A 26,376-nucleotide genomic window follows, 5' to 3' on the forward strand; every position below is an offset into this window, starting at 1 on the left:
GATTTTACAATGAATAAAGACTCATGCGTTATTAATAAGTTCTGCAAAATGTATCTCACAAAACTATGCAGCTTATGTTGAAAACCTGAATGCTGTGTCATCAAGTCTGGTAAACAACAACTAAATAAACCTTTCATTACTATAAAATATTGATATAAATAGCTGATTTCTATTCAGATGTAAGACTGCACCAGGTATATCTGATAACAATTTTAGAAATACCAAGTTGTAAAAGGTGCAAAATTAATCTAAATTCAGAGGGGCTGCTTCCCCTAATTTTACAAGACAGTTATCAGATGAAATGGTGGAACATTATCCAAGAGAAATTATGCACATATGGGCTCTCTACAGAACAACTACTAGCCATAGGTTTAGAAAAAGCCAAAGACCTTGTTAAGCAGCGTATATGGGATATTGAACTGCAGAACGATCTAAGCCAAATCCTATATATTTACCGTTCTCCTCAAGATATTACATAGTATGTATATTACATAATATGTAAGCTCCCTTACATATTATAAATACAGGTGGGCGTTTACTAGGGCTCGCTATAATGTTCTCCCTTCCAAGTTCACAGAAGGCAGATATCAAGGAATTCCAGTCCCCCAAAGGTTATGCCCATGTGATTCAGGTGAGATAGAGACATCCTCTCATGTGCTTTTACACTGCTCGTTCTACTCAGAGGCCCGGTCAGGCTTAATCCATCCTCTACTACAGGATTTTCCAGGTAACACTGAAGAATTTTATACCAAGTTCCTCCTTGCCGATAGAAACCCCTCAGTTACCTATAAGGTTGCTAAATTCTGCCACTTGGCTATGAGGACACGTCATAACCTATTAACCTCAGAGGACTGTTAAATCTCTGGGAGATGGGAACTAAGGATCTGTACTACTTTGTATGGTTGCTGTTGCTGAATTAATGTTGTGCTGGTCTCAGACCGTAATAAAGTGATTTGATTTGAATCTAAATTCAATAACTTTGGGTACCTAATATCTTGCCTTAGGGTCTACTGGGTCTGTTACAAAGACTCATTTCTTGAACCAATGCATATTTGTTTATTTATGATACTTATATCCAACCTTTCTGCCATCAGAGCCAGTGGGGTGTGAGAGCCAGTGTGGCGTAGTGGCTAAAATGTTGGACTGGAAGCCGGGAGATCCGGGTTCTAGTCCCCACTCAGCCATGGAAGCTCACTGGGTGACTTTGGGCCAGTCACGGGCTCTCAGCCCAACCTACCTCACAGGGTTGTTGTTGTGAGGATAAAATGGAGAAGAGGAGGATTATGTACTCCGCCTTGGGTTCCTTGGAGGAAAAATGGTGGGATATAAATGCAATGCAATCAATCAATCATGGAATTAAAGGTGTCTACATGTGATTCCCAGGTGGTGTCCTCTCCAAGCTATGACCAGACTTAGACCTGCTTAACTTCAGCGAGTTGGCTGCCTCATACGCCTTCAGACCATGCCCTGGGACCAAACTGTACATTCCTCTACTACCTACTAAGCAAAGAATTCTTATGCTGGCTGGGGCAGGCATGGAATGGTAGAGCAGTTTTTCTGTCTAAACATGCACCGTAAGAGGATTACTCAGAGGTGTATTTTACAAAAAGAACAGAGGCTACTCCTTCCACAGGTGAATGCTTCTTTTGCTATAAGCTGGCTAAATTCACTGGTTCATTACAGCGATCTGTAATGAAGAGGGACTTTCTTGTTCTCTCCTCCCCACTGCAGCCCTCTGTGACACCTGAAAATCTGTTTCGAAGGATTTCGTAGCCCTCTAGAAGAGGTTTTTTTTTTGAGGGGTGGGGATTGCTCTTTTCTTGATTCCGCTAACTAATTCCATCAGCAGAATGACACCATCGGATTGAACCCATTATTTACACAGTTTTTGAACAGCTAAAATTATGATGTATGACAGACCTATTAACATATTTTTGCCTGTCAAAATAATTGTATGTAGGGTTTTTAAACATGTACTTTCAAAGGATTAAAACTGCTCCAAGGGAGTGCTACTTATAGACATTCTTCAAGATGTAGGGTTGTGCGACGTAACAGGCCCTTACACTAGGCCCGTCACCTAAACCCTTCTCAGGCCCAGCGCCACCACTTGAAAACCTGAGGGAGGGTTAAATACAACCTCTCCCCTAGCTATGAGGGAAACAGGTTTCATATAGGGTATCTTCTAAATATACTGTGGGTATAATCTGGGGTGGGTGTTTAATAACTGTAAGGCAGGTAAATAATGCCAAGCTGACACGTTTTATTTGGTAGCTAACAAAATAATAATAAGTTTATTGTTATTTAAAAGATTTAAATAAAAATATAATACTTTCAATCCTGCCTAACCTAAACTCTCCACACACCAACCATCTCAGTCTCTTTACACCGAGAATCCAAACTCTTCTTACTCTACAAATAAACAACTCCCTCATACTCACTCACACACTCCCAACAATCTCCTTATATACTCCTTTTCCCTCCCCGCCTATGACATCATAAACCACACCCACTCAGTTCTAACATTCCATACTTACCAGACATACTAATCCAGACATATGCAAGATAATCAATTGTGGGGTAACGCTACAGGTTGGATCATGTCTTAGTCATGCTTAGAGTAGTCTTATTGATATCAACTAGCTGTACCTGGCGTAACATACGCCGTTGTAGCATATCTTAAAGTTTATTAATTAAATATCATCGTGGGGCTGCTTAGAGGCCGCTGATACAGCGCCATCTGGCAGACCTGGGGGGCAGGGAGGTCGGGGGAGCAGGTGTCTCCCTCTCCCCGGGGTTCCTGTCAGCCTTGGGCTGCCCGCCCAGCTCGCAATGAGATTAGGCCCGGGCCTGGGCTCGCAGCAGGTGAGGGGCCTCCCACCCGGCCACCAAAGGCCCCGGCCGTTCCTCGCTCATGCTCCGAACCGTGGTGCTGTCCCCTTCGAGGGAGGGGGGGAGTGAAGAGGCAGAAAGGGGGGTAGGATTACCTTGGAAAGCCCGGAGGAGACAGGCGAGGGGCTTACGTATCAGCTGACATTACACGTTGTTACTGTTGCTTAGCAACCTGTATCAGCTGAAGCCTGTACGGAAACATACCTAAGCGTTTTATATATATAGATGACAGAAGTTAGTGGTGACTAACTTAAATCCCATTGATTTCAATGGATCTACTCTTACTATGGCGAAGTATAGGTCCAAGCCATTAATAATAATGGCTTGGAGCCAGACTGTGTCTGAGGAGATGGCTTCTTGTGCAATGGGACTTCCCCACCCTTGCCTCCCAAAACCATTCCGGATGCTTAGGAACAGCTTTTCAGGGGAGTGGGGGCAGCAGTAGGGAGCAGATGGGAAAGCCAAACTGCACATGCTGCATTCCACTCATGGAAAATCTGGATCCGAGCCCAGCCCTATTAATGTTCTGAAATGTGTAACACAGAAGAAATTAGCCATTGAAACCAGCAGGCTAATAACTGACTGCAATACAAATGGTAAAATGCCTAGAGAAACGTACGTTATGAGCCGCTTAATAAAGCAAATAATTAAATAAACAAATACACACAAACCTTTAAGTAACGTTCAATGTTGCTCATCAAAATATCGATTTCTTCTTTCGACCACATTCCCTGCTTCCATTTATGGCCTTAAAAAGTAAAATAAAAACAAACAAACAAACCTGTCACACAAACGGCATATTAGTAGTAGTCAAAATTATGAGGAATAATCAGCTCAGAAAGGGAAGAAAGCAGGTATCAAATTTCCATTACTAGTTAAGACAAGCAGTTTAATTAATATTTCATTATTTAGGCCTATCCAGGGGGATTTTAGGATGTTTCGAGAATGTTTTTAGGATGTTATAACAATGTATATTATGTTCTTAATTCAGTTTTATGTATTTTATATTTACTGTTGTTCTCCGCCTTGATCAAAAGAGAGAGGCGGGTAAAAAATATTTTTTTATTATTTTTATTATTGGAGCCAGGGCAATTAATTATACAGCGTAACTTTCCCCATCATTTTCCAAAGAAGTGTCACACGGAATGGCTTTACATTTGTGGTCCTGATTCAACAAATATTTATCAGTTAGGTGTATTATGTACACAACACCTATATGTACATAAAATTTAGACCTTTAGTTCTGATGAGTAGCGTCTAATAATTGGAAGGAAAAAAGTCCCCAGTGTTCCCAAACAACAATAAAACAGCGAAAAGGTGGGAATAGCATAGTAACCAGTGCAATATAAGCTATAAAAATCCATTTGCTTCCACGAGTCAATGTTTTAGAAAGTTTTCCCTGAATTATTTTAACAAAATATAAAGTTGAAAACAACTTTATAAATGCTTGCAGTTTTGCCATTTACTATAAATGTTTGTAATAACCTATGATTAAACCAGTTGCGTGCAGCATACAAACTGTTCATCATTCATTCACATGGTATTTTAATACACATTCAAGCCTACACGCCACAATGTGAGAATGTGAGATTACCTTTGTTTGTTAAAGAATCCTTATCCTCTTTGGTTGTAAACCAGGCCTGGCTAACTGCTGACACTTCTTCATTGCTTAGAGAAGAGATTTCATCCAGTTGTTCATTCTGAAGAATCTGGGAAAGGTAAATTGAAGAGAAGGTCTCCAAATGTACATTCACTGTTATGGAGTACTTAACAATCATGAGTTATGGATGTGGGAATCTTGCAGTGCTTAGATACTGAATTTGACTACACTGAATTTCCCATTGATGATACTGAATCAAAATGGTACCTGAAGGAAGGAAAGGAAAAACGAAGAGCTCAGGAGCACATGGGGCTTTGGCTGCCATTACTGCAAGGACACAGAGCTCCATCAGACGAGCGTTTTATTGCACGCTCATTGCTGGGCAGTCATGGATTTTCATGGCTCCCTCTCACAACATCTGCCTTCTCCCACCCTTTCTAGCCTTCTTCGCACCACAAAAAGCACCCCAGTAAGTCTGACTTATTTTTAAAGACGGAAGTCACCACTATCTCCTGCTGTGTGCAGGAGAAGCAGCAGGATCAAAACGGCCCACTGAATGGGCCACGTGCACCTTGTTTACTTCCTCTTTCAAAAGAGGAAGTCATGAGGGACAAACGTGCAGACGGAGAAGTGACGGTGAGCAAACGCGATTTTCCCCAGTGTGATGATGCTCACAATTTTCTGCCTCAGGAATTAAAGTGATTAGAAGAACAGACAACAATGAAGCAAACAAGCAAACCCATAAGCATGTAGGCAGGAAGTTACAAAAAAAGTTTGCTGTTGTTTCAGAAGATGTTAAATATATTTGCATTTACTGGTTAGACAAAAGGACCAAGAACACTGGATGGTACCAGGCTTATAAACTCATTAACACTGACAGTAATCTTTTTTTTTTTTAATTTTCAGAACAAGATTGAGTGCACACCGAAGCATGCCCAGAGACCGCTGCAAAATCTTTTAAGCTACGTTGTACCTGGATCTGAGTAACCGTTCCTTCGTTAACCTCACTGTCAGCTACCTCAGTGGTAGCAGTCATAGTCACCTCAAAGCTCTGGTCACTTTCTGAAACTTAAAAACATCCAGAATGTAAAATTAGTACAGCACATTCAACTCTGTTGCGAGCAGTATATGTTACGTACATTACGGATGCAGTCTTAACAAGTAAACATGAAGAAGAATGAACAGTTGGAGTTTATTCTGCACAACTATGCATGCTGTCCCTTAATACTTTTTCTTGACTTATGTACTAACATTGTAATAACATCCAAAGCTAATAGAATCCTAATAAAATTCAACTGCAATCAACCAATTGCGGGCATAGCTGTACCATAAGAGGGGGAAGAAACCATTAATAGAAGTTTTCAAATTACATATGTCAATAGGGTGGAGGTAAAACTATACCTACAGCTTCATTGATGCACAGGAGCTTGTTCAGGGTACATAAAGGGAGGCTGACTGAGTTCCAGTTCAGCTGAGCTGCGGAGCTTTGTTGAGTTGGGTATTTTGGATTAGCTTTAAAACATGCTCCATTCTAGCACACTGGGGAGCTTCCCTGAAATATGCCTTTTTGGGACCACTCCTTTAAAAGCAGGTTAGCTTCATCCAACATGATCCTTTGGGAGTTGATGGAGACTTCAGAGCATTTCAACCAAAGCTGTGGAGCATCTCCCATTTCATATTTTCAAAACATATATAGAGATTGCAAAACTCCTTTATTTGAAGCTCCAGAATTTCCTGGATTTTTCTGGGACGTTCACAGCTTTAAGACTTGAAAGTTGAAGGTTTCCCACTGTGGTTATACCACAGAACAGGCCTAGATATGTTTACAGAAGCCTTGACACACTGCCCATGGCCCAGTAGCACGAGGAACATCTATTCCATTTCACAGTCTCAGGAGCATTTCAAAACACATTCCCACCAGTCTTTTTCGCCATCATGCTCAGGCATCAGCACTGCAGTGGAGAAACCAGTGTCTTGCCTGGAAACCGAACCCACCTCTTGCCAACAGAGAAAACACTCACAGTCTCTCACTGACTTTAGATAGGGTTGGATTTCTATGGCCTTTGCAGTGGCTGACTTACTTGGAACCGCAACAACAGAAATGCATGGAGTGGTGTCGTCCATACTCTGGTCATCTTCGGACGATAAGCAAAGCCTTTTGTGTGGAGGTTCGGTGCTGTCTTCAGAGTCTACTTCATCTGCCTCTGAACAGACACACAGAAAAGCATTTCCCCATTGCTTAAATGCTTACTGCAAATTAACACATATTCATTCAAATACCTTTTATAACAATGCAGATGGAACTCTTATGCAAAATGTGTTTATTGAGAGACGACAATTTTCTAAGTCCTTGCTTTCTGAAGCAATGACAGTTGGGAGAGAATATTCCCACTCTAACCAACACGGTAGATCATTAAAATAAGCTCATTCTATTTATTCATCCACACATTTTAAACACTGGTCCTTAATGAAAAGAACCTAATATTTAGTTGTACTAAACAAATAAGGAGACGTTTCTCTCCTCATACCCCAATGTGTTGCTTTATCTAACCCCAATAGAATCATAGAATCGTAGAGTTGGAAGGGGCCTATAAGGCCATCGAGTCCAACCCACCGCTCAGAGCAGGAATCCACCTTAAAGCATACCTGACAGATGCTTGTCCAGATGCCTCTAGTGTGGGAGAACCCACAACCTCCCTAGGTAATTGGTTCCATTGTCGTACTGCTCTAACAGTCAGGAAGTTTTTTCTGATGTCCAGCCAGAATTTGGCTTCCTTTAACTTGAGCCCGTTATTCCGTGTCCTGCACTCTGGGATGATCAAAAAGAGATCCCGGCCCTCGTCCTTTTAAGTATTTGAAGAGTGCTATCATGTCTCCCCTCAATCTTCTCTTCTCCAGGCTAAACGTGCCCAGTTCTTTCAGTCTCTCTTCATAGGGCTTTGTTTCCAGACCCCTGATCATCCTGGTTGCCATCCTCTGAACACGCTCCAGCTTGTCTGCGTCCTTCTTGAAGTGTGGTGCCCAGAACAGGACACAATACTCTAGATGAGGCCTAACCTGGGCCGAATAGAGAGGAACCAGTACCTCATGCAATTTGGAAGCTATACTTCTATTAATGCAGCCCAAAATGGCATTTCCCTTTTTTGCAGCCACATCACACTGTTGGCTCATATTCAGCTTATGATCTACAACAATTCCAAGATCCTTCTCATTTGTAGTATTGCTGATCCCCCATCTTGTAACTGTGCATTTGGTTCCTTTTCCCTAGATGCAGAACTTGGCATTTATCCCTATTAAATTTCATTCTCTCATACTGTACAAATTACAGATAATTAAAATAATGTGTTAATGGTCCAGATTGTGGACATTTAAAAGACAAAATCAAGGCCTTGCAGAAATGGCCAGGAGATCTATTGAAGAGGTATTTATCCAACTGAAAAGATGGTGCAGAAATATATAAACATTTGGCTATATGTTCCAGAACAGTGGCTTTAAAGCTTTCTTCCTTCAGGCAACCCTTCCTACACTAATCTCTCAGCCCAAGAGTCCATAACATATTCCAGAGTCCATACACAGTTCAAGTAGGGCACTACCAAGCTGTTGGGCTTCACCATCCCTCCGCGTGAACTGAGAATGCAACCTAGAACATGCACAACCCTGCAGCTGAACATTGTAGGGGAAGTTTAATTAATGGAGGTCAAGCCATCTTTGAAGGAATGACTATAGCTCAGGGCCAGAGCACATGCTTTGCATTAGAAGGCCCCAAGTTCAATCCCCTGTATGTCCAGTTAAAAGGATCAGGTTTTGCAAAAGACCTCGACCCGAGAGTTGTTGTCAGATAGAAAGTATAATACTGGGTAGATGGACAAATGTCTGATGAATCATCACTGGTTCTCTCGTTGAGGACCCCTTGAAAACCTTCCACGGAACCCTGAGACTGGAACTTCCAAAGAACTTAGCCTGAGACTGACCTGCCGAAAGTGCAGCATAAAAATACCCCAAGAAAATCCAGCAGATCCCCACCCACTTAATATTATTTTTTAATAACTATAATTGGAAATAATATGGAGAGAGCATACAGTCAAGTAACAGTTGTCTATACCATCCTGAGGGCAGTGAAGAATAAGGTTCCCTTCAGTGTCTTGGGTCAAAGTCACAGAATTCACGGTTTCTACTGTCACTGTGTCAGACTCTTCTTCAACTGTGCTCATACTCAAATCTAAATGAAAACAGATTACAGGTTAGCAATCCTTCTCTTTAGTTTCTGTTCTATCTATACTGACCACATTTATTTTGAGTCTGTAACCTATCTACTATCCCAGAATCAAGATGACACTTTGTACTGGTAATAAGTTGTGCACAAAAAATATGATGGGTAAGTAAAATCACAACATTATAGTTGCACAAAGCTAGATAACAGAGATGATGGCCTTAGCTAGACCTAAGGATTATCCCAGGCAAATGGAGGGGTCATCCCCTTGCTCTGGGGATCCCCTGCGTGTCATTTGGATGCACAGGGATAATCCCAGGACAATCCCAGGATATAGGCCTGGTCTAGCCATGGCCATAGTCCCCTCACCATGCTGAGTAGATGACAATTAACTCCCTGCACAGGCGCAAGGCCACTATTGTCCAACAGCCAATCACAGCACAGCACTAGGCACATGGGATACTTAGGTGACCTATCAAGATGCATAACACATGGGCATAAACTGGCTGTTTGGGACATTCAGACACTAATGCTCAGCAGCAACTGAATACCACATCAACATTTCTCAAAAATAACCAAGGAAGGCAAATGAGATAGCAGAACACCCTCTCTTCATGACACATGATATGCTACAAGGCAATTGCTGCTCTAACTTTGCAGTTGCTAGGTGAGTTGTCCAAGGGTGATATTTTGGTTGGCAGAGGGGCCATCACTTGCTATGGACTTTGTGGACCTTGATGTCTCAATGGCCATACGAAGCTTTCTTCCAGTATGGTTAAGATGTTAACATGCCACTTGGTCCTGCAAATACGTCTACAAAAATTACTAGTATTTTCTGTTTTTCCTTTTGTAAACCTACAAAAATCTTTGGTAGTAATTTTTGCTCCCCCCCAAAATGAAGAGTGAATGCTTCTTGTGATTCTCTTTTTGATCACCCACAGACCATTCTTGCCACAGGCAACCAGATGAACGGCTATGTACAAGTTTGACTAACTTGTGTCTGTGCAAGCAGATGCATCCATCTTACCAGGATCACAGACTTGGAATACATGAGAGAAAGAAATATTATTTCTATAGCACCTATATGTTAGGCGCTATACATAAAACAAAAGTCACAATATACTTTGCCAAGTGTTAACTTTATTACAGAATTTCAAATTGCATACAATGTTTTTCACATTGGAGGGTCTCAGTTGCTCGCTACCCCTTAAAAAAACTGTATCCGAAAATTGTGCAATTGTGTTCATCAGATGATGATGATTAATTATTATTATTGTTGTTGTTGTTGGTTATCTGCACTTTTGTCAGCACTTACAGTTGACTGATATGTGTAGTCTTGCTTTGCCAATGTCCTTGTTAGTTTCAGCTATCAAAGAGAGTGAAGTATGGTAGGTAGCATACAAGAAAATTGGCAAGGCGAGACTGCATGTAGGCAAATTTGTGCACACTTAACAATGACAGCTGAGAAAAGGGGGGAAAGTTCAGAAGTACGTGCACCAAAAGCGAGGGGGACACAAAATCTCTCACTTAGCAAGGTTATCCTCTCACTTTTAAGTGTTCAACTGTCACCTGTCAGTGCCCTGCTCCCATTCAACACCTCCCCAAGCCTCAAGCAAGTCCAGAAAGAGAGAACTTGAGATTCCCCCATCCCATTTCATCATGAAAACTGAAGGCGGAAAGCTTAAATCTCCTCTCCCAAATCAGGGCCACATGCAGAGGTATGTCAATGCAGGTGCTTCACAAGGCAAGAAGGGAACAGGAAGAATCTCATCACAGCAAGAGTATAGATGGGTTGTGCCACAGAGGCCCCTGGGATATGTGCTCAGAATGGGTGGGAGGACAGAGGGGGAAAACAAACCATGGCAAGCTAGTGAGAACCTGATTGTCTGTTAACAGCAGCGTGGCTTACACTTGGTTCACACAATTACCACATCCCACCATGTCTTATTAGCGATGCTGGGTTGCGGCACTCATGGACACCATGTTGCCAATCCAAGCCCACACAGAATCTCATTAAGTGTAATTCTAGCAAGGGTGGGTTGTTGTGTTAGCTGAAGTCTCTCCATTTTTAACAGGAAACTGTGAAATCAAAATGTCATGATGTCCTGTATATGAGAATGTCTCCTTGAGTGCATCCTTCTTATCTAACATAAACAAAAGCTCTGGCTCCAGCTGGCTCCAGTATTCCTGGGTCAAAGTTAACTTTCTGTAACTTACTGTCAGGCCAAAGGTATTGTTGACAGAACAGAGAGAACTGTTTAGCATAATTAGCTATGCCCCAGTGTTATGTTCTGATTGGTTAATGCTGCAACAGGGCCCTGCCCCTTGCAAGCTCAAATACTGTACTGTATTCCCTATGTCTTTTGTCTGATTGCTCCCTTTGAAGAGACCAGGCCTTGATTACTAATCAATAAATTACTAATCCTCTGTCGCTGGAATGGTGGAGTCGTGCTTAAGGGCTGTTTGGATTTCGTCCTTGGGTGAAAAGAACATTGATCTAACAGTTGAGGTGGTTGAGAACCCATGGGCTATTATAGGGCTGTGGGTAGCTTAACAATAACCCATCGTCACTGACTTCACATGTAATGGGAAACTATGAAGTGTCTCTACTGGGCCCTGAATATTCAAAATGGCAGTCACCACTGCAACAAGAAGCCCCACAGGAAAATGTACCCATAGCAGCTTCTCGTTACTTCTGAACCTTAGTGATCGATTAATCAACCCACCATAGCTTATTTTCAGCATGGCTTTAGTGTGATGTGATGGCTTTAGTGTGATGTGCAAAACTGTATTCCTCTCAAATACAATAGCATGCTAGTGAGGACAGGTTTTGGGGGGTGGGGCAGAAGGAGAGAACTAGTTTGTCTCCGCACTGGAGCCACTGACATGTTCTGCTGATGCATTGCTTTTCCGTAATTCCAACTAGAAGTGGAATTAAACCAAGGTTCCTCGTGTGGTGCAGAGCGGTAAAGCAGCAGTTTCTGCAGCTGAAACTCTCCCCACGGCCAGAGTTCAATCCCAGCGGAAGCTGGTTTCAGGCAGCCGGCTCGGGTCGACTCAGCCTTCCATCCTCCCGAGGTCAGTAAAATGAGTACCCAGCTAGCTGGGGGAAAGGTAATAACGGCTGTGGAAGGCAATGGCAAACCACCCCGCTATAAGGCCTGACAAGAAAACGTCAGCGAAACCTGGCGTCCCTCCAAGAGTCAGTAATAACTCAGTGCTTGCACGAGAGGTTCCTTTCCTTTCCTTTTTCCTCACAGTACTTAACACAGCAACCTGTTGTCCAGGAATCTTGCTCCCAACAGCCAAGCAATCTTTAAGTCACGAGTCAGTCCCATTTAACAATGGTAATTGAAAAAGTATCCTCCTTGTAAGTTCCACCCCTTTTATTGTTTTTCCTGTTAATCAGGGCTTGGGGATTAATGATGAAACTCTCCTTAATTGTCTCCTGAATAGCCTTGATATGAGTTTCTGTTCTGGGTGGGGTGGGGGAGGCTTTAATTACCGATTTCCCTCATTTTTATAAGTAGTTGTATTTTGCTATAAAATACAAAAAAGAAAAACACCACAGCAAATGACTAGCTATTATGCATCCAGTTTATAAATTATGGAATATTTTAAATATACAAACAGATTTTAAAATATGAAATGTTTCAGCATAAAACACCAGCTTCAGTCACAAATGAGAGCATGCTACAGTACCATTGTAAACTGAGCCAATCAAGAACTGACCAGAAACAAGCCTCAAAGGATAATAATTAATGACGCGCACCTGCGTGTTTTGAATGTAACTCCTTTTACACTGGTGAAACTGGAAGACCTCTACTGAAAAGAGATAAAGTGCATCTGGCTGATATTCAGCATAATGAAACATGGGCTAGACTGTGGTCTCTTCATATGTGGAAGAAACATGCTGGTAGGTCAGCCTCAGTTAAGATCTCTGTGCTGGTAATTGAATGGATAAGTATTGCTAAAAAAATATATGTTAGCATTAAAAAATTCTATCATCCTGAACACATCCATCAATCCGTACCTGAAGTACTTTGTTTTATGGATGGTATATTGATGATATACTTTTTATGTTCACAGAAATGGCTGAAGTTAACAATATTTTTCTTTGGATTAATTCTGTTGATGAGAATGTTAAATTCACTTGCCATATGAATTGTCTACAAACTCCTTTTCTGGATGTTACGTTTTATAGGAACAACTGTAAAATCTGTGAGAGACGGTTTGTAAAACCCATGATTAAAAATCCTTACATTTTTCAAGTAATTATCTTAGGCATTTGAAATTCAATCTTCCCTATAGCCAATTTTTATGTTTAAAAAGAAACAGTATGTTTGACCATATGTACAATATACATGAGCATCTTTTCACCATGGAATTCTTAAGACAGTTTCCCAAAAGTTGTAATTGATTTGTCCAGAGCTAGAGTGAATAGAACCAGCAGAAAGTTTTAGCCCCATGCTAGAGTGAGGAGCAACAGATTTGATCTCTAGAATGTAACCATCTTTCTCAGGGAATCAAACCCATTATCTATAAGCACTGGTATTTGGTCCAGGGTATACTAAATTGCAGTAGCTTTCCACCTGTGACATTTTGCAGGACCTCTAATGTTTGTGACAGACTAGTTCATACAGATGTGCCACACAGCAATTCCTATGCGCATGTCATTGGCCATGACAAGTGTGGGCACCGTAAGAACTGTCTGCAATCTCTACAAATCAAAGAGTTTTCTAATCATGTGGATGATAAGAAATATACTTTAAAACCATTCACTAACTGCAGTTCAGATGGTGTCATTTATGTTATCAGGTGTCCTTGTCCTAAGTTATGTGTCAGACAAACTTCTCGACTGCTCAAGCTAAGAATTACAGAGTACAAAAACAAGATATGCACACAGAGTGCAAACGCTCGATTGACCATACATTTTGTGCAACTATGGGTCTGTTCAGAAGACACGTAAAACCCTGCCGGTTAAGGCTTTTCATTAAGCAGCAGGGTTTAACGTGTCTTGTGTGATGTGTTTCTCTAAACCCTGCTCACTCACTAACCACATTTGGACTGTCTGCAGCAGGGTTAACGGCTCTAACCATAGCTTAAAGTGTTGTGTGTGACAGCATGGCTTGTGGTTAGTGCTAACCCCAGAGAACCACAGTTTCACTAACCACAGAGCCTAAAGTGTCATCTGAACAGGCCCAATGTCATCCACCTGATTAATTTTTTTTTGCTCTGGAACATATTCAACAGATACCTTTCAAACATAATGTGTTGTCTGAGATATCAGCCAAGAGGTAAGCATTCTGGATACATAAACTAAAATCCATGGCTCCAGTGGGTTTAAATGACAAGCCAGATCTATCTGTTTCTTTAATGGAATTCTTCACATTATTTTCCAGCCAATAACAACATGTGTCCCTTATATCAACTGGGCATGGTGTATGAGAGGAATACAGTCCAGCTTCATAGTGATTACTCATAATCAAAAGTGAAGCACAGAAGCAGCATTAAATTCCAGAGTTTATTTTATTTATTACATTTATGTACCGCCCCATAGCCAAAACTCTCTGGGCGGTTTACAAAAGTTAAAAACAGTGAACCGAGTTGTTGTCAGATAACTTACCACTACTTACTATTATCATTTGTTCAATAGTAATACTTACTAATTGAACTCATTCTTGTACCAGAACTCATTCTTGTACTCTTGTGTATATTTACCATTGTTAACATTAAAAGACAGACACTGTTTGGACATCACGCTAAGCCATGATGATTAGTGTGTCACATGGCAGGCGATTTTCCAAATCGTGGAGGCTGCATAACCACTGTTTAACCATATGTACTAACCACACACTGCAATAGGGTTAGCAGCAGCCCCTACTGTGGCTTAGCACATTGTCCGCCAGGCCCCTGTGGTTGAGTGCCAGCAAGAACAGCAGAAAGTGGACCATTTGCGTAAGAATTGTTGGGTTATTGTGCCAGAACTTTTCTCTCTCTGGAACTCTGTTTGTGCTCAGAAACAAACACACATCACGCAGGTCTTACACAGCAGAGCTGGTTTATTTCCTTCAGGCTTCTGTGCAGTTCAATTCAGATCAGCACACTGAGGCATGCACAGAGAGCAGTGATCATAGAGCAGTGATCAGTTCTATTTTATATAAGTGAAAAACTATATACACATCTATACAATTCTTATCTACATTACATACAGCTGTGATGAGGCCAACCTAGAATCTTGGCAAGGTTCCTAGAACAGCCTCTATCTTAAGGTAATTGCTCACAGATAGACTTTCTCTGTTTAACCCTGAGATAGCCATACACACACAATTTTAATGACTAAGCAAGTATTTCTTTTTATATACTTAACAGTCCTCCTCTTGCGCATGTTGTTTAAATTGTGTTACAATCTGAGACCTAGCTTGCTTCATGCCAGCCCTGAGCTTTTGTAGGTTCCATTTCTTGAATTTTTTCAAATGAAGTAGGTTCATAGGCTATTAGTAAAGCTCTATGAGAAACTTGTTTGCTTTGGTATTCATCTGAATAACGAATTGGAGCTTTGCGTTCCCTTTCTGGTCGCTTTGGCATAGTTACAGGCATAGTTTCTTCTTTTATAGTTTCTTCCCCCTCCCTCTCTTGCTGAGATTGTTCAGGAATTTCTTCTGTTTCTATAGCTTTCTGTTCTATAGGCAAACTTATATACTGTTTTGTTTTTTGCATTTGTTTATGAAAAACTACATCTCTGCTCACAATTACACTTTTGTGATATGGAGACCACAAACGATAGCTTTTTGTTTGTGTATCATATCCTAACAGTTTACATTCCAAACCTCTTTGAGCTAGTTTTCTTGGTCTGTTTTCTTTCTGAATATGAGCAAAACATTTACTTCTAAAAACCTTTATATGTGACACTCTAGGTTTTCTTTTGTAAAACATTTCATATGGAGTTTTTTCATGTACAGAGTGGTAAAGCTTGTTTAACAAATAATTTGAGGTGGACAAAGCTTCTGCCCAGAACAGATTAGACAATCCTGACTCTTTCAATAGAGCTCTTAACATGTTCTGCAAGGTTCTGTTTTTCCTTTCTGCAACTCCATTTTGAAATGGTGAATATGGAGCAGTAAGGTCATGTTGTATACCCTCATCACTGAGGAATTTTTTAAATTGGTTGCTGAGAAATTCACCTCCCCGGTCCGTTCTTAGATTAGCTATAGGTTCTTTAAATCTATTTTTACTCCACTTAACAAAGGCTTTGAACTTTCCAAAAGTTTCACTCTTCTGTTTTAACACATACACAAATCCAAATCTACTGTAATCATCAACAATAGACAAGAAAAATTTGTTTCCTCCTTGACTTGTCTCAAAAGGACCTGCAAGATCTGCATGAATTAATTCAAAAATTCTTTTTGTTGTTCTCTCACTATGTTTTGGAATGTTTGACTTATGACACTTGGTTTCACTGCATACATTACATTCTACATAGTTAGAACATGGTTTGATTTTCACCCCTTCACACAATTCTGGAATCTTAGAAATTGTTTTATAGTTAGCATGACCAAACCTTTTATGAGTTAAATGGATACACTCTTGGTGTGGTTTGCAATTGGCTATTGTTTTTGTTGTGACTTTGCTGGCTACAACTTCATTTTCTGTACAAGTATTAATCACATACAAAGATTCTTTCATTTTTCCCTGCACACACACCTTGTTTCCCTGTTTTATAGTACAATTTTCTTCAGTAAAACAAACCTCATACCCCATTTCTGTTAACTGAAACACACTTAGAAGGTTTGTTTCTAATTCTGGTACATATAAAACACTTTGTAGTTCAACTCCCAGACAATCAAAATATACATTACCCACACCACAAATCTGGATTTTTGTTCCATTTGCAAGGGTAACACACTTTTGCTCTGAAGTAGACGTTTCCAAGGTTACAAATGAAAGTTTGTCTTTTGCCATACTTATTGAAGCCCCAGAGTCCAAAAACCAAGGATTCATTGTCTCTTTGACTCTTGCTAGAAGACACTTCTTTGTTGATTCAGCTTCATTCATGTTGTTTTCTTCTCTCCACTTTGCTGTCAACAGCTTTTTCTTCTTGTTGTTGCAATCCCGCCGTAAATGTTCTGTGGAACCACAATTAAAGCATTTCCTTGCCTTTAATGCAGCCACCACATCAGAAGATTTATGGCTTTGTTGAAATTCAGCCACAGGATGTTTAAAACTCTGTTGTTTTGAAGCTTGTCTTCTTTCATAGGTTTCCAGTAGTTTTCCAGCTACATACTCGAGGGTTAAATTTTTCTCCTCTTGACTTTCCATCATGGTGACAACCGCGTCATACGATGAATCAAGACTTGACAAAATCACATAGACTTGGTGTATAGTTGTAAACTCCATCCCTCGTGCCCTGAGTTGATTGAAGATTTCTCTCATGCTTTTCAAATGGTTTGACATAGACTCCCCTGGTTTCAGCTTCATTCCATACAGCTTCCGGGTTAGAATTATTTTACTGCCCGCTGTTTCTCTTTGATATACAGCTTGTAGCGCATTCCAGCACTCTTTTGATGTATTCAAAAACTGAATGAAGGAAATTTGAGAGTCTTCCACAGCTAATGCAATAACTGCCATTGCTTTTGCATCGTCCTTAAACCATTTAGCATTCTGTGGATCTGCTCTATCTGGTGAATCCTCTGTGACTACATACCACAGTTCAGCCTGAATCAGATACATTTGCATTTTGTAAGACCATAATGCATAGTTAGAGTCATTCAGCTTTTCTAACAATTGATGCAAACCAGACATATTAGCTCCTGCCATTCCCTCTGCTTTAGGAATTGGTATCTCACCGTCCTCCTGCTCAGAGTCCTCCTCAGAGTCAGCCGACTGAGATTTTTCCTCGCTTTGCAGCACTGGCTTTAGCTTGATGTCTTCCTTCATCAACAGTTTTCTGTTTTAGCAGACTCCTGGTTCTGATACTGCACCGTTCCCATCAAGTTCTGGTTCTTCTGCCTGGGTTAGGCTGGCGTAGGCTTCCTGGACTGGACTGGGCCCATAACCTTTGTTGGGTTATTGTGCCAGAACTTTTCTCTCTCTGGAACTCTGTTTGTGCTCAGAAACAAACACACATCACGCAGGTCTTACACAGCAGAGCTGGTTTATTTCCTTCAGGCTTCTGTGCAGTTCAATTCAGATCAGCACACTGAGGCATGCACAGAGAGCAGTGATCATAGAGCAGTGATCAGTTCTATTTTATATAAGTGAAAAACTATATACACATCTATACAATTCTTATCTACATTACATACAGCTGTGATGAGGCCAACCTAGAATCTTGGCAAGGTTCCTAGAACAGCCTCTATCTTAAGGTAATTGCTCACAGATAGACTTTCTCTGTTTAACCCTGAGATAGCCATACACACACAATTTTAATGACTAAGCAAGTATTTCTTTTTATATACTTAACAAGAATTCCATGGTCAAAATCTGCCTAGCAACCCATGACACAGCAGCTACAAGTCAGCTTCGTTGCCCCCCACCGGCAGATGCAGTCAGAGAAACACACTGGGCACAAAAAAAGTTTCCTTTTCCATGACGGCCCTATCAGCAGAGACCTTGAGTGAACCGCATTCCCAGGCATAAGCAGCCATGGCCGCCTCGGCAAATGAAAACCCTGCCCATTCAGCCACTGGAAAAGCAGCAGCAGCTTTGGGCAAAACTGTGCCCCCACACCATGCAAGCTCTTGCGACAGCTATGGTCAAGCCCCAGTATGTATAATACCGGTGCCTACTGCTCCTCCTCCATGAAGGCAGAGTCCAAACTGCCAAGGAAGGGGGGAGGCATGGAGGGCAAGTGCCAGTGAGGAGCACTCCCCCCACCAACAAGCATCCCACTCATGTACATTCCCATGGAAACAGAACCCATATCCCTGGTCTCTCCCCCCCCCCCCCCCGCACCCCGCCATACTGTCCCACCTGTGTCCAGTATGCCCAAATCCCAAGAAGCAACCTGCAACCCAGGCACAGAGGAAAGGGCAAATACCCCAGGTGCATCTAGATCACCCAGGAACTCCAAGCGGAATGTAGGCCCAGGTGGGCCCAATCCCATGACAAACGTGGCGGCAGCGGCAACTACTCCCCACTTTGCTACTCAGAACCCATGAAAGCTTCCCCATCCCAGTGCAGCATCACGGCACCACCTTGAGGGGCAGCTGACCCATTCTCTTTGGTCCTGTGCATAGGAGGCTCCCAGTCGGTTGCAGTTAACCAGTATGGCAAATGTTAAACTATTTGCATTCCTATAGATAGCTAATCACTTATTACCATTTGAGACTCTTGTGTTTGCAGCGTTGCTATGTCTATGTTCTTCTTATCCTTGCTCCATAGTTTCTTGCAATTAATTGTACTGTTACCACACCTGTTTGTACTTTTCAGACATGAATGCTCCAATGTCAACTTGGGACCTCGTCCTTTTACTTGCTACAGCAAGTTTTGCTTCACGTAGATGTACCTACATCTTTTATATATATGTCAAACATATGCTTGAGTATTCTGATTTTTTGCCTTAAATGTGGGCTGATGCTGGCAATTGAACGGAACCTCCAAAGGAGAAATATTAAGTAAAACAAGTCGAGATGTTTATTAATGTTGCTTGATGGGTTAGCACAGATGCTGATTGTTTCCCGCTGAGATTCTCTTCTGGTTGGCTTTGGCTCAATTTATAAAGTAGTACTGTAGAATATCTCATCTGTGACTGCAATTGGTGCTTTACACCAAAACTGTTTATAAAATATTTGTTAAAATGTATAAACTGAATGTGCAAATGCTAGTTGTTTATTGTGGGTTGGAGTGACATGTCATGCACACCGTCCAAGTATTGGATTATTGGAAGAAAAATATTCATTTTAAAAAACCACAGCCCAACGTGACTTTGCATTTGACTAAGTGGGCTTGGACCCAAGTATGTTTATGCCATAATAAATCTGTTTAGTCTTATAGGTCCCACAAGACTCTCTGGCATTAGTGCTGATGGCGTATTTCTCAAGTTCAGCATGAAGCTGTTGGCATTTTGGACAACGATCTACTCTTAGAGAGTAGAAATGAAAACATGTATTTTGGAAGAGGATAGAAGAAAATGGTGCTGGGTTCTGATTTTGTGGCGGTACGTAGCACTTGTGGGTGCAACAATCCAGTATAGTTTTGAAGATACAGTGTAGAAGAATAGACTTTTGAAAATGTAACTTTTATTTACTCATCAACGTTAAAGTAAGTAGTGTACTTTGTGGCTCTGGAGCACGGGTAGAAAACTTGTGGTCCTCATGCTGCTGGACTCCAATTCCTTTCAGTCCTAGCCAGCACAGCCAATAGAGAGATATGATGGGAGTTGCAGTCCAACAAAATCTGGAGAGCCATGAGTTGCCTACCTCTGCCCCAGGGTATGGAAGCAATGGCGCACTGCACACATTTGGATGCAATGAGATGGGAGATACTTTAAGTGTTGTATGCAGAGACCTGAATATGTTTATTTTTATATTAAAATTTCTGTGTCACTTTTCAGCAAGGGAAGTCCCCCACAGCTTACAAAATAAACATACAAGCAAAACAAGATGCTAACAACAAGAGCAGCAATAAAAACTTAACAGAAAGAAAAACAGCCAGTGTCAATATTAAAACAGTCAAATTCAGGAGAGGATTCATTCAACATTAAAAGCCCAGTGGAACAATGCAGTCTTGACTTCCAAAAGTCAAGAGATTAGGCCAGGCAGGTTTCTCAGAGGAGAGAGTACAAATGCTTGGGCACTACTTTCAAGACAACCCTATCCCACATACCCATCAGCTTAGATCAGAAAATGATAGCTGCAAGGCTGAATCTTGCCCAGACAATCTTAACTGGTGGGCAGAATCACGCAGGAGCAAGTTGTCCTTTTGATATCCTGGTACTAAACTGCTTTAGGGCTTTAAAGGTGATGACAAGCACTTTTGAGCTGAGTTCAGGAACAGATTAGGAGCGCATGCAGATTGGACGAAATTGGAGTAATGAGCTCTTAGTAATGGGATGCTTAGCAATAGTCAGGTAGCTGTATTCTGCATCAGCTTCAGTTTCTGAGCTCTCTTCAAAGGTAGCCCTATATACAGCATGTTGTTGTAGTCCAACCTGGATGTGACAAAAGCATGTATAGCAGTGGCCAGATCTGCCTTCTCAAAGCATTACCAGTTTTTTACCTGGGGCAGCAGTTTAAAGTGAATAAAAGCACTCCTGGCCAGTCACAATCTGGAGCCGAGCCAAGAAGCACTACCAAACTGCAAAACTGGTCACTCAGAATATCAGCAGTATATTAGTAGAACAAACATACATTAATGTGATAAAATAGCCTCAAAATCTATACAATAAATCAACCTTTAAGGTGCCATGGGACTTTGTTGTTCTGGGGAATGAAAAGCATATAGATATGCTTCGAGGATAATGGGAGAGAAGCCCTGGACTTTTTTTTTTTTTAATCCAGCATTTCAGATAGAAAAATGCCATGAATTTGGAAATCCAGCCTGACGATTTGGGGAGCAGGGCAGGACCCACAAGTTGTACCCTAGAGAAAGGGTACAACTTGTGAGATCAGCAGTTTGGGGTGAAGGGCTGCGATGCAGAGAGGTAAGAAGTTGTGCAATTTAGGTTTGCAAAATGTGAAGGTAGTGTCTGCACTTTTTGGGTGGAGGGAGGAGGCTGCCACATTCCGGCTGCGTTGTACAGTGTACACCAAGGGTGCGCTTAGGAGAAAAGGAGGAGAGGAAAGAACCTGCAGTGCTACACTGTCCATTTGTGTACAGAATATTTCTGAAGTGTGAAAGTTGAGAGGGGCAGGAGACGCCAGGATGAGGAATAAATATACATACATACATACATACATACACACACACACACACACACACACACACATATATATATATATATATATATATATATATATAAATAAAAAAATAACATAATAGTATGGAAAGACAGCATGCATGCGTAGGGGGTGCAACAGAAGAGGGAGCGTTGCATTCTGGTCGTTTGTGTGATAAAACTGCCAATTATTCCCAACACACCACATTGCTTTCCCACATGCTAAAATATTACACGGCATCTGTTTGCTCGGGTCTCGCCCAGCCCCGATTATTCTGGCGTCTCCCCACTGCTCTCCGGTTATACCGCCCCCCCTTGCAACGCCCCCATGAGCAGACCCCCAAATACAAGAGAGGAGAGGAAGACGTCGGTAGAATTGGAGGAAGAAGCGATGCGGCGACACAATGACAACACGGGGGGGAGAAGGACGAGAAGAAGAGCGGCGTTATCGGCCCTGGCGAGATGAAACGAGGCCCTTGGGCCCGGCCTGGGCCGAGGCCCGCTCCCGGGTGGCTGAGGGGAAGAGACGGAGGGAAGAGCCCGGACCCTTCTGGCGCCGGGGCCCTCGGCCCTGGGCAGCGCAGGCCGCGCGACCCCCGAGGCCGGCCTTTCCTGGCCCCACTGAGGCGGCTTCTCGGGCGCTTCCCCCTCCGCGACCAACCAGGCCCGGCCGCAACCCAGGCAACCGTCGCGCGCACCACTTACTTCCTGTTTTGGGTCCGGGCACTTGAGAAACCAGGATGGAGGCTCCGAAATACCAGGATGGAAGCGCCCGCCTGAGCGGCCCTCCGCAGCAGTAACACAGCGGAGGGCGGGGGCAGAGCGCGCTGAGGGGGAGGAGACAAGGCAAACCGGCCAGAGACCGGCCCGGAAGCGGCCTCCCAAGGCCCGCCCCTGACTTCCGGCGCCGCCACAAAAGTCACAGCGCCGAGGTTGGGTGTATGTGTGAGAGAGATTTCGCGGTCCGCTCCCCTCTTCCCCCCGCCCCTGCGGCCTATCTAGTTCTTGCTCAACTACCGTATTTCTTCGATTCTAAGACACACTCCCCACCCCCATCTAAACATCTCTAAAAACGGGCTACGTCTTAGAATCGCAGGTGCGTTTATTATTTCTTAGAATCAAAGCTTTTTTTTTTTTTCCTGTTGGTGGTACTGAAATTAGTGCGCGTCTTACAATCGATGGCGTCTTAGAATCGAAGAAATACGGTACGTTTGCCTGGCAGGGCCGGAGAGAAGACTTCGCCTCCAACAAAATGGAGGCCTGAGGAGTGGTGGTGGTGGTGGCCTCTCAACGTTACCGAGGCGGGGAGAGGGGGCTTTTGTACTTCTGTTGGTTTATTTCATGCACCTATATCCCCCCTTTTTAAAAAAGATATAACCCTCCCCGCTTCTCTACTCGTGTTAGAAGAGGGGGGATTTCAACACGCGCAGTTCCTTGTGACGCTGAAGTGAGAAGACCTGCCCTCGCGGAGACCCTTACGTTTAAAAACCTCCACAACCGCCGCTTCCTCTCGAAGGGCCAGAGGAATATAGACTTGAGTTTTCCAAAAGGCCTTAGAGCAAACAGAAAAGAAGGATGGTTTGGTTGCTTCTATTCCAAAACAAAACAAAGGTCGTTGTGGATTCAAGACGGAAAAGGCTCCATTCTTATGCGCACTTGCCTGGATGTAAGGCCCGCTTGGGACCTGCATAGTATTACACTGGCCGTGTTCAGGAGACACCTTAAACCATGGTGGTTTAGCCAGAAAGACAGGCCGTGTTCAGAATTTATTTATTTATTACATTTATATACCGCCCCACAGCCGAAGCTCTCTGGGCGGTTTACAACAGTTAAAAATGGTAAACATTAAAAACTATATAAAATTTAAAAAACATAAAAACAGTATAAAAACAACAGTATCCATTTAAAAACAACAATTCTGGGGTACATTAAAAACACCTTAAATCATGGCGGTTTAGCCAGAAAGACAGGCTGTGTTCAAAAGACACCTTAAACCATGGTGGTTTAGCCAGAAAGACAGGCCGTGTTCAGAAGACACCTTAAATCATGGTGGTTAGCCAGAAAGACAGGCTGTGTTCAGAAGACACCTTAAACCATGGTTTAGCCAGAAAGACAGACCGTGTTCAGAAGACACCTTAAATCATGGCGGTTTAGCCAGAAAGACAGGCTGTGTTCAGAAGACACCTTAAACCATGGTGGTTTAGCCAGAAAGACAGGCTGTGTTCAGAAGACACCTTAAACCATGGTGGTTTAGCCAGAAAGACCGGCTGTGTTCAGAAGACACCTTAAATCATGGTGGTTAGCCAGAAAGACAGGCTGTGTTCAGAAGACACCTTAAACCATGGTGGTTTAGCCAGAAAGACAGGCTGTGTTCAGAAGACACCTTAAATCATGGCGGTTTAGCCAGAAAGACAGGCTGTGTTCAGAAGACACCTTAAATCATGGTGGTTAGCCAGAAAGACAGGCCGTGTTCAGAAGACACCTTAAACCATGGTGGTTTAGCCAGAAAGACCGGCTGTGTTCAGAAGACACCTTAAACCATGATTTAGCCAGAAAGACAGGCCGTGTTCAGAAGACACCTTAAATCATGGCGGTTTAGCCAGAAAGACAGGCCGTGTTCAGAAGACACCTTAAATCATGGCGGTTTAGCCAGAAAGACAGGCCGTGTTCAGAAGACACCTTATACCATGGTGGTTTAGCCAGAAAGACAGGCTGTGTTCAGAAGATACCTTAAACCATGGTTTAGCCAGAAAAACATGCCCTGTTCAGAAGACACCTTTAATCATGGCAGTTTAGCCAGAAAGACAGGCCATGTTCCGAAGACACCTTAAACCATGGCTTTAACCATGGTGAATAAAGCAAAAAGCCTTATTCACCGTGGTTAAAGCTGTGGTATAAGGTGTCTTCTGAACACGGCCACTGTAAGACTTCAATCCTATACAGTCTTATCTGGGAGTATATCCGGTTGAACTAAGTAGGTGTCTTATTTCTGAGTAAAGGTGCATAGCAGTGGATATACATACATATGCTTGTCAACAGTAGAGCTCAGAGGCCATGAAATGTAAGCACTAACTCTCTTATAGGATTAACCCTCTGGAATTTGTTGTTGCTAACAGTGCAGTCCAGTACATGTGCTTGGAAGTAAGCTCCATTGAATGCAATGGGGAGTGATCCCAGATAAATGACTGTAGGATTGTTGCCCAAATGGCCAAATAGATACCTTGCTGTTCACTTAGATAAATGTGCTTTCCTGAATAGCCATTGAGGTACAGAAGCGCTGCCCTCTTCTGCATCTAGTTATCAGTACTGTGGAGATGCAGGGGAAAAATGTGGAATCCACTGTGGAATCATTTCACTTTGCTTTCCCACATGCCATTTAGTGTCTCCCAATTCTTCAGCCTTGCTTTGTATCCTAGTGAAGCTGAGAGCATTACCCTCAGAAAACGCCAGTGTCACCTGGCTGTTACGTAAACCGAAATTGCTCTAGAATCTAAATACTAACCCAGCTAGCAAGACCTTTGTTGCAGTTCGTGTGGGTGCATGGACGTAAAATAACAAAGCAAGTAAAATATGTGAATGGTCAGCAGTTAAGTCTAGGTGCCTTACTTTGCAATTTGCATGCTTTCGGGCGCATGAATACATCTATATGAACCCCAATTCTCCTCTTAAATTTCCCCCATTGTATAAGGTATCTAAAGAGAGATTTTTATCCTGTCTTCTTATCCTAAGATGTGGTATTTTGAGAAAACGTGTGTGATTATGACCAAGTTTTGTTATTTGTATGACTGCTTTTAAAATTAGATGGAGTTATGTATAACCATAGTTATTAGTAGTAGAAATTATCTGATTTGATCCTTTATTGAGGATTTTTGGGGACGCCCCCTTCTTGTTTCCTATTTGTTTTAAGCAAATAAAGATTGATTCTCTTAAACTGAAGGGTTTTTTTATCTTTGAATAATATCCTCTTGATCTTTTAACTGTAAATTTTGCTCCCATCATCACATCATTAAATAGTCTGATCAGTATGAAAGCTACTTATTTTCTCTTAATAAATTTCCCATTAGGAGAGCTACAATTCTTTCATGTCTTTAGTAAATGCCCATTGTAGTCCAGAGCGGGCATTCTAGAACATTATCATATGCGACACTGAATATGTTGAGTGTGGGGTTGCTGAAAATCTGCCACATTATTTATGTCAATGTCCATGATATATTAGTCAATATACCTTGATTGCTTGATAGCTGAAAATGATTATTTATTGAATTTATAAAAAATATAATATTTATTTTGACAGTAGTGAGAGAACTCTAATGGAAAAGGTTGTCTGAGCTGCCTGTGCTTGCTTGCAAACAAATGGAAACTTTTCTTTTTATTATGCATGTGGCTGATTGTTTTTATTATTATTGAATTCAATATTTTATATTTCTGAGGTTCTTTGTACCTTTTATTCTTATGATATATGTTCTGAACAGATACACACACACACACAATTTTCTGAAACTGTTCATTGGGGTGACATCCAGCCAAAATCAAAAGTGCTGAGACCCAAAATTTCAATTGGAGACAGTTAAGCCTCCAGCCTCACACAGAAATCAGTGGGACTTAAATGGTGATTAATTTGCCTGAATCATGTCCATGAATATTTATTAGGTAACAAATTGACTTGATAACGTGGCAAATTTTCCATGGCAGTAGATAATGTTAGGAGAACCTGGCAAATAATTGCTCTCTGAATGCTGTTTGTTACTTAATATTCCTCTTCAGTGTTTGCTTACATTTCTACTTTTTAGTATATTTGAC

The 26,376-nt window shown here is 41.9% G+C and overlaps 1 protein-coding gene across 3 annotated transcripts in view; it reads right to left on the minus strand.

The window, feature by feature from the left end:
* The window catches only part of DMTF1 (cyclin D binding myb like transcription factor 1), a 48,408-nt gene extending 26,037 nt beyond the window's left edge, over positions 1 to 22,371 (minus strand). For 2 of the 3 annotated variants that reach the window (XM_063134296.1, XM_063134295.1), the window contains exons 1-6: positions 22,282 to 22,371; positions 8,592 to 8,708; positions 6,571 to 6,693; positions 5,463 to 5,557; positions 4,484 to 4,598; positions 3,561 to 3,637 (exon numbers count right to left, since the gene is read on the minus strand). In XM_063134296.1, coding sequence (XP_062990366.1) covers positions 3,561 to 3,637; positions 4,484 to 4,598; positions 5,463 to 5,557; positions 6,571 to 6,693; positions 8,592 to 8,700 — 519 coding nt within the window. In that variant the 5' untranslated portion in view covers positions 8,701 to 8,708; positions 22,282 to 22,371. Of the gene's footprint in view, positions 1 to 3,560; positions 3,638 to 4,483; positions 4,599 to 5,462; positions 5,558 to 6,570; positions 6,694 to 8,568; positions 8,709 to 22,281 lie in introns of those variants that run through there. The other variant, XM_063134297.1, reaches the window with a different exon arrangement.
* Positions 22,372 to 26,376: the final 4,005 nt, after the last annotated feature.

Source organism: Elgaria multicarinata, chromosome 9 (genome assembly GCF_023053635.1).
Source record: "Elgaria multicarinata webbii isolate HBS135686 ecotype San Diego chromosome 9, rElgMul1.1.pri, whole genome shotgun sequence".
Lineage (NCBI taxonomy): Eukaryota > Metazoa > Chordata > Lepidosauria > Squamata > Anguidae > Elgaria > Elgaria multicarinata.